At 37.8% G+C, this 7919-nt stretch overlaps 1 protein-coding gene across 1 annotated transcript; it reads right to left on the bottom strand.

Annotated features, from left to right (window-relative positions):
* Nucleotides 1-407: 407 nt before the first annotated feature.
* On the bottom strand, nucleotides 408-5993 carry dennd10 (DENN domain containing 10). The gene is made up of 9 exons (XM_038309486.1): nucleotides 5700-5993; nucleotides 5142-5338; nucleotides 4969-5048; nucleotides 4728-4876; nucleotides 2847-2958; nucleotides 2666-2766; nucleotides 2433-2540; nucleotides 1305-1399; nucleotides 408-1231 (listed from the first exon to the last, which is right to left on the bottom strand). The coding sequence occupies exons 1-9, from the start codon at nucleotides 5743-5745 to the stop codon at nucleotides 1064-1066; spliced, it is 1056 nt and encodes a 351-aa protein (XP_038165414.1). The 5' UTR covers nucleotides 5746-5993; the 3' UTR covers nucleotides 408-1063.
* Nucleotides 5994-7919: the final 1926 nt, after the last annotated feature.

Raw genomic sequence — 7919 nt, 5'->3', positions numbered from 1 at the left:
CTGGTTTGGTCTGCCGCGGTTTCCGTAGACTCGTGAACGCGCTTTCAGGAAATCCTATACACTACTGTTTATGCTCTAAAAACATTCTAAATGACTTCGTTTCGGGTAAATTATGGACGCTACCCACTCAGGACACTTGGAATACATTGGACGAGCAGTATGGAGGAATATTGACACGTTTTTTGTGGACTTTTATGGACCTTTCTGCCTTGGGCGCCATAGACCTCCATTATTTGAATGTCAGCAGACAGCAAGAAGCCTCCCAGATCTCCAGATGTATTTGAGATATCAAAAAAGTACTCCAGAGTGTTGTTCAGCATGGGGGTGAGTAGAAAATGAAGGCTAATCATGTTTTGGGTGTACTATTCCTTTAAGGATGGCTTCTATCTGCTCATTCCCACATACACTTTTATGAGTTTTACTTTTATTTGTTTATTTAAACCAATCGTTTTCCGGGTTTGGACGCTCATGATACAACAAACCACTTTAAACTGATCCAGTGAGTAATTATAGAGTTCAGAATTATACAAACAGGCTCAGAAACATGCATACATTCACTTAAATCTTGTGGAAGTGAAGTCCTAGATTGCCTTTATGCATGAAAGTTTCTCTGTTAGGCTTTAATCAGTCAAAGGAAACCAATTTAATAGAAGAGAGGTCAAATGTCTGGTTAGAATAGAACCTGGAGTTGGTTAATGCTATGAATAATCCTGTGGTTGAGGTGCAGCTTGCAGTAACTAAATAGTTGAGGAAATAAGTTTGCATGATGCATAATTATTCCACCCAGGAAGGATTTAAGTAAACGCCTCAAATCCCATAATAATATGATGCTGATGTCCATAATGGCTGGATGTCGGCTTCTCTATGACCAGCACCACCTACTGTTAATCCTAACATTGATCCTTTGCTCTCTTGTGCAAAAACTAAACACCCCCCACCCCCGGCTTAAACGTGTTCACCTGTGGTCACTTCAGAATACAAATGTTAACAATTGCGGTTCACTCTCTTGCTGCTCCTGATGTTTCCTCACCTTCAGATTATAACTAATGACAAAAAAAAAAGTTCATATTCGTAGGAGTTGTTCTGCTGCTGCCAGGTGAAAGAGGAAGTTCTCAGTGGCTGGAGGGAAATGATGCTGCTTTAAAACCTCCAGCGTGATTTTAGAGTCTTCGCACTCTTCGACCAGAGCGAACAGGCTGGTAAGGACTTCTTTAGTCTTGATGGAAATGTCCTGTGGATTCATTGGGATAGATTTAGAACCAAAGAGAAGGTGAGAGGGGAGCTGGTTCTGCGTGGGTTCTCACCTTAATGACTTGGCTGTCCGATCGCTCGGCGTCCTCTGCCGACTGGACGATGATGTGAGCAATTTCCTTGTGTAGCTTCCCCATCGCCATGGCCTCTGAGGTGAAATACGGAGTATTAATCTGAAGGCATCAGAGGAAGCTTGGAAATTCAGGAACATCGCTATGAATGCTGATGAAGATTCTCATTTATCCAGATCATTGTCATTCCATAAAAGTAAAAAAAAATAAAATCCACTGGACTTTGTTTCCAAGTTTGAAGACATTTCACTTCAATTCAATTTATTTCTATAGCGCCAACTCAAGGCACTTTATAATTCAACCAGATCATACAGTCAAATTGATTCAAAGTTTTCTATCTAAGGAAAACCAGTTAATTGCATCGACTCATTGACTCAAATACAATCCCTCACACTAAGCATGCGTGTAGTGACAGTGGAGAGGAAAAACTCCCTTTTAACAGGAAGAAACCTCCAGCAGAACCAGGCTCAGTGTGAGCGGCCATCAATCATTTGCCCACGACCACCTTAGGACGGCCGACTGAATTTCAAACATGCTTGATTTTCTCCCGACCTTACGATACCTGATCGGGAGATGGTCTTGAGAGGCTGATCGTCCCTCGTTACCGTCTGTACACTACATGATTTACGACACACGATCAGGCTGAAAGTCAGCCAAAAAAAATCATACACTGTGCCCGGCTTAAGATACTGCTGCTGTTTATTGTAAAAGGGCTGCAGCCCGTATTCTTGGTATGTCTGGATGTTTCTGTTCTAGCTGTGGTCCAGTATCTGTGATGTTTGTCCCTTGCACTGCACTTTTTCCTTCTACCAAACTTTCCTTAAACTCAGTCTCAGAACATCCAGCTTCTTTAACCGTGAAATTGTGCTTTCTACTCTCCATGCAGGTACAGGCTATAAAAATAAATCTGTATTTATTTACTTTTCACTGTATTTATATAATATTGGATTATTCTGAGACACAGTTTTTTTCTTCCTGGCTATAAACAATAATTAGAGATGTTGATATAAATAATACAGATTTCTACTTTGATCATGAGTTTTCCTCTGAACTGAAATCTTATTCATTAGAAATCTGCTGTGTCGTGGTTTCTCTTTGAACGCGGCTTACCTTTGGCTCCCTGGGACACAGTGATCTCACTATCTGGAAGGTTCACAAACACATCAAACAAATCCGATCTGTTGCTCACTTCCGGATCCACAAAGCCTGCGATGTATCCTGTGCAGAGAGCACAAACATCAGTGATGAATACTCCCTCCAATTAGATGATGCTACAGATGGGGGAACATCTGGGAGCCTGGAGATGTTTCCTGTTAATTAGAGAGAGCAGAAGGTGGTCTCACCGGGGCACTTCTTTAAGTCCTCCAGCTCAGCCTCAGTCAGATGCACATAAGGGTGCAGGATGGACCAGTCCTTTCTGTGCCACGTCAGAGCAGGCAGGACTCTGCTCACCAAGAGGATCCAGAATCAGCATCAGGACATCGTTCCTCTCAATAAAGAGAAAGTTAAACGTCTTGGATGTACCTGGTGAACTCCAACAATGCCTCGATCCGAGGATGATGAACCACGATCCTCTTCTTCAGCATCAGGGCGGTGTATAAGATGATGGTCTCCATCCCGAACTGAGACACCACATCTGAGACAGAGGAGGGGGCAGAAAACCCGGGTCACCAATACGTTCTCAGCATCAGGTGTCCAAATGACGCACTTATAAAACATCTACTGAAATTATGAGTCTTTAACAGAGGGGGGATTTTTTCTTTTTAATCAAACATCCATCTTCTCCTGCTTTTTCCTCCAGGTTCGCCAGTGCATATATCCAGTGTTCTGTCAGGTGGACATACCCCATCAGACCAGCATACCTATAGTCAATACGCATGCGCAAGACGTCAGATTTGCGTTTATCCCTTTAGGTTTGTACGGAAAATACTTTACACTACCTCAACGGGGGTGTATATACGGAAGAGGATTAGTGCCACTGAAAAAAAAAAAAAAAGTTAACTGATTTTTTTTATTTTATTTCAGTTTAACATGGGGAAAAAGTCAGAATTCTGACTTTTTTCTCAAAATTCTGACTTTTTTTCTCAGAATTCTGACTTTAATTTCAGAATCTTGGATCTTAATGTAGATGGGCACCATGAAGGAAGAGATGTGGAGCACTCAGCTTCACTGACAAAGATGTGAGTTGTTTGAGAGGGCCAGTGACACATTGGTGGAAAATGACGGAATAAGGCAACTTTTTACGTGCCAGAGGGGTCTCCTCATTAATGGAGGAGCAGAAGGTCATTAAAACAAGAGAGCTAGTCTCTAAAACAGACATGGCTATGGCTTGATGCTAACATGTTTGTTAGCTGTCAGAATTCTGAGGAAAAAAAGTCAGAATTGTGAGAAAAAAAAAGTCAGAATTGTGAGAAAAAAAAGTCAGAATTGTGAGAAAAAAAGTCAGAATTGTGAAGAAAAAAATCAGAATTCTGACTTTTTTCCCATAATAAACTGAAATAAAATTTAAAAATCAGTTAACTCTTTTTTTTCCAGTGGCCCTAATCCTCTTCCCTTTAGTTTTGTACAAAAAAAAATAAATCTAAGGTGAGCTCACCATACAAATCAAAAATCACCAAAAGGTGTGTAATCAAATAGATTTTTGTACATGACTAAAGGGATACACGCCCATTGAGGTAGTTTAAAGTTTAGTACCCTGAACAGGTTGCCAGTCTGTCGCAGGGCAACACAGAGACGCACAAAGACACACAACCATGCACACACACACTCACACCTAAGGACCTAAGAGAGAAGTCATGATTTTGGACTGTGGGAGGAAGCCAGAGCGCCTGGAGAGAACCCAGGCATGCACAGGTAGAACATGCGAACTCCATGCTGAAAGACCCCGGGCCGGGAATCGAACCTGGAACCTGCTACCCACTGCTGCACCGTGCATTTTTTTTTTGTCAACAAAGCTGAAAATGTATTAATGATTAATAGACAGTTTATTAATGCCTGAATCATTTCTAAACTGCATCTAAACCATCTGTAAAAGGTAAACAGATCAATTATTAAGCTATTAAGCCCATTAATGTTGGGGTAAGGGTAAGTCCAACATGACAAGGCAAGTTAAATTAAAAATAAAGGTTAGGTTCAGGTCTTTAATTCACTGATGTTAGGGCTAAACTAACGTAGCAGGGTGATATGATCTATTTATGTTTTATAAATGGTTTGGATGCGTTTTATAAATGATTATCAAACATTAATAAACTACCTGTTAATCATTAATAAATTATATTTATGATGGTTATTGTACTGTTACCCGGAATCTTATTTTTTTTCTTTTGTTAATATAAACAAACTTTTCCATTAAAGTTGATTATTTTCTGAGAGAAAACAGAACAGCCGACACAATGACGGTCTAACCTTTGACTGAACCGGCCAGGTACGCCTTTCTGACATCATAATCCCTGATGAGAAACGAGCCGTTTTCATCGTTCTGACAAATCCCCTTGGTGAGGACGGTGATGTAAGCCTCCATCATCTTCACTGGACTGCCATGTTTGATGTACATTCTGAAAAACAAATGTCACCGAACCATTACGTACTCAGAGCACTAAAAAAAAAAAAAAAAAAAGAGAGAGAAATGTATTTTCTAAGATGTTACCTGCAGAGTATTCTACTTAGAGCTGCATATTTCTCAGGGTTGAAGTCTTTCGCCGTTACACAAATGGAAAAATGGGTGACCTTTAAGCCGAGGAAAGACACAGACATCAGCGCATGTATTTTCAGTGATGTTACCAACCCGGGTGAGGCAGCTGGCTGCTTCCAGATCGGTACCTTTTTCAGTGCCGTCGGCTCCTGGACCTCCACTGTGCTGATGTAGTACCAGGTTCGGCTGAACTGGCCGAACACAAAGGTGTGGAAATCCCGGCCATCCTGTGTCAGGCAGCACTTCCTGAGCAGGAGTTGCCTCAGTTCAGCAGTGATGGAAGGATAACACCACACCCACAATGTGTCTCCATTAACATCTTTCTCTAGAGGGGAAAAATATGCATCAATAATAAATCACTCCAGACTTATGGTGTTAATATATAGCTTTTAAACTTCACATTAAGGCAGGGCATAGCTGAGAAGTGGAAGGAAATGTATACATATCTGACAGAACTTTAAAGAAATAAATGGAGTTATGAAAACTGTCATTTCCTTCAACTCTAAAATCAGCATGAATGATCTGTGACCCCAGATCTATGAGAGCTGCTCCTGCTGATGCAGCACATATGGGTCACACTGCTGTCATGTGATCGTCCAAAAGTCTTAAAGCGCCAAAATAAGATGTTTAAATTATTACACAACTTGTATACTAGAAGGAAATGAGCTGAATAATTAAAAGTGTACCAATCAATCCGACGCTCAACATCAGCTGCGTCTCAGTCGTTGCCATGTTCCATAGCAGTCAGAGACCACGGAAAGAGTTCAAGAGTTAACCACAGCCACAACACCACAGGTCTCCTAAAATCGAACACGGAGATACCGCGAGAGTTAAAAAAAGGAACAAATATACGAAAACGACTCTGGATATATCAGGAGGACCGAATAAGGTTAACGTAATTATTGTGTTAGGAGGAAATTCAGCTGTCAACTGAGTTTCTCCATCATCTCCCTGCAAAAACCTCTTCCGGGAGTGGACGACTGAAGGGGCGGAGCTTCGGTGCTCGCAGCCAATCAGATCTTGCCATTTGAAGCGCTGTAGATGCATTTAAGGTGAGCGGAATACAGAGCAACAGTGTATATTATATTATATTATATTATATTATATTATATTATATTATATTATATTATATTATATTATATTATATTATATTATATTATATTATATTATATTATATTATATTATATTATATTATATTATATTATATTATATTATATTATATTATAATATATTATATACACGGATATACACAAAAGCTGAAACGTTGTTTTTGAACAGAGTTCGGATTTCAGATACTATTGAGTGCATCATCGTGTAGAACATCCGGGTACTTTGCTCTCCCGGTGCTGCCAGGTTCGTTAAAAATCCCCGAAGTGAGAATATGTCATTTTAGAAGCTGCTCAAACACGTTAAATAATAATTTATGAACAAAGTGGTAGGAAATGATAGTTAAACAGACACTGGGTCATGACATGGCCAAATTATAGTATCGATTTCACTGTTTATTGTATTATACCAAAAATGGAACAGAAAAAGAATATATAGATGCTTTTACTTAAGAGATTAAAGAACAAACTGCTGCTAAAATAGTATAAGATTTTAATACTTACTTATGTTCTTATACATAGACTTAAAGACCAGTATTCAAAAAGTACCTCATCAATTTAGTACAAGTATTCAAGCAGCTATTCAATGTGACGAACAAGCTGCTTGTTACTTGATATCAGCAATTGGATAAACATTTGTTACTTTAATCAGAATTATTTTTGTTCCAAACCCTTTCTTAATTATTTACAATTTAAAATGTTTTCTCATTTTTTTTTTCAAAGTAAAAATTATATGGGAAATATATATTTAAAAAAAAGCAAGCGTTAATCAAAATAGCTCATATTTTTTCAAGAAAAACAACAAAAATTTGCAGAATTTAAAAGAACTAATAAATATGCTGCTCTATGGTCCACACAACCACAGAAAATTAAATCAGAGACACATTTTCTGATGTCTCATTTGAGTTTTTTTAAACTACTTCTGTATTTATATATTAATATGCTTTGCTTTGTCCTTTTTGAGTGTCCTGATAGCATCTTTATAGTGGTAAAACCTTATGTTACTAAAGAAACATCAGATATTTTTGGACTCCATGTTGCGCCCCAGAAAACCGTATTCAACTGTCCCATTAGCCATCATCTAATGTATATCAGGGATGTATATATAAATATAAAGTAAATATATACGTTTAATTTCAGATGAATACATTTTTACATGACAAGTAATTCTTAAATTTATCATTTTTAATGTATTGGTAAATATCTGGTAACATATTTACTATGCATTTTCCAATTTATGGTATATTCATAAATTAAATAAATAAATAAATAATACATCTATTTATTTCATGGTATATTTATTCACATTAATGAATTTTATTATATATTTTTGCCCTAAACCAGGATCATATCATATTAATTGTAGTTAATCTATTCTTTTTTTAAGCGAAAACATATGTCCATGTCTTGTAGATTTTTTAAAATCAAAGTACGCAGTTGATATTTCTTACATTTTTCGATAAACACACTATTTTATCACTTTATTGCTGATATAATTGAATTTCCCAGTTGTGGAACAATGAAGAATATTCATATTCTAAGTCAGTTATAAGTTTTCTATAATGCCTAAGGACGGTGTAGTTTTAGTTTTATACATTTTATTTGATATTGGCTTCAATTTCCAATTAAATTAATGAATTTTTATTATGCCACCAGAAAGGGGCCCTGACCTACAGGGTTTTGGAGGAGCCTCTGCATAAAAGGCAACGTTTAATGTTATTAACCTTCTCTTTGTAAATGTCTACAAACCAGTAATCGAGAAGCGTGTAACACATTTTAATTACCTGTAATAAATAATAA

Source organism: Cyprinodon tularosa, unplaced genomic scaffold (genome assembly GCF_016077235.1).
Source record: "Cyprinodon tularosa strain WSP-4 unplaced genomic scaffold, ASM1607723v1 ctg661, whole genome shotgun sequence".
NCBI classification, from domain to species: Eukaryota; Metazoa; Chordata; class Actinopteri; order Cyprinodontiformes; family Cyprinodontidae; genus Cyprinodon; species Cyprinodon tularosa.
This window is presented reverse-complemented; position numbering and strand designations above follow the sequence as displayed.

Excerpts from the sequence above, each read along its gene's own strand:
- dennd10 (XM_038309486.1), bottom strand. The coding sequence starts at position 5,745 with ATGGCAACGACTGAGACGCAGCTGATGTTGAGCGTCGGATTGATTG. Across the intron at positions 5,339-5,699 it reads GTTGAGCGTCGGATTGATTG|AGAAAGATGTTAATGGAGAC; the intron begins GTACACTTTTAA and ends TTTCCCCTCTAG. Across the intron at positions 1,400-2,432 it reads TGTGTCCCAGGGAGCCAAAG|AGGCCATGGCGATGGGGAAG; the intron begins GTAAGCCGCGTT and ends ATTTCACCTCAG.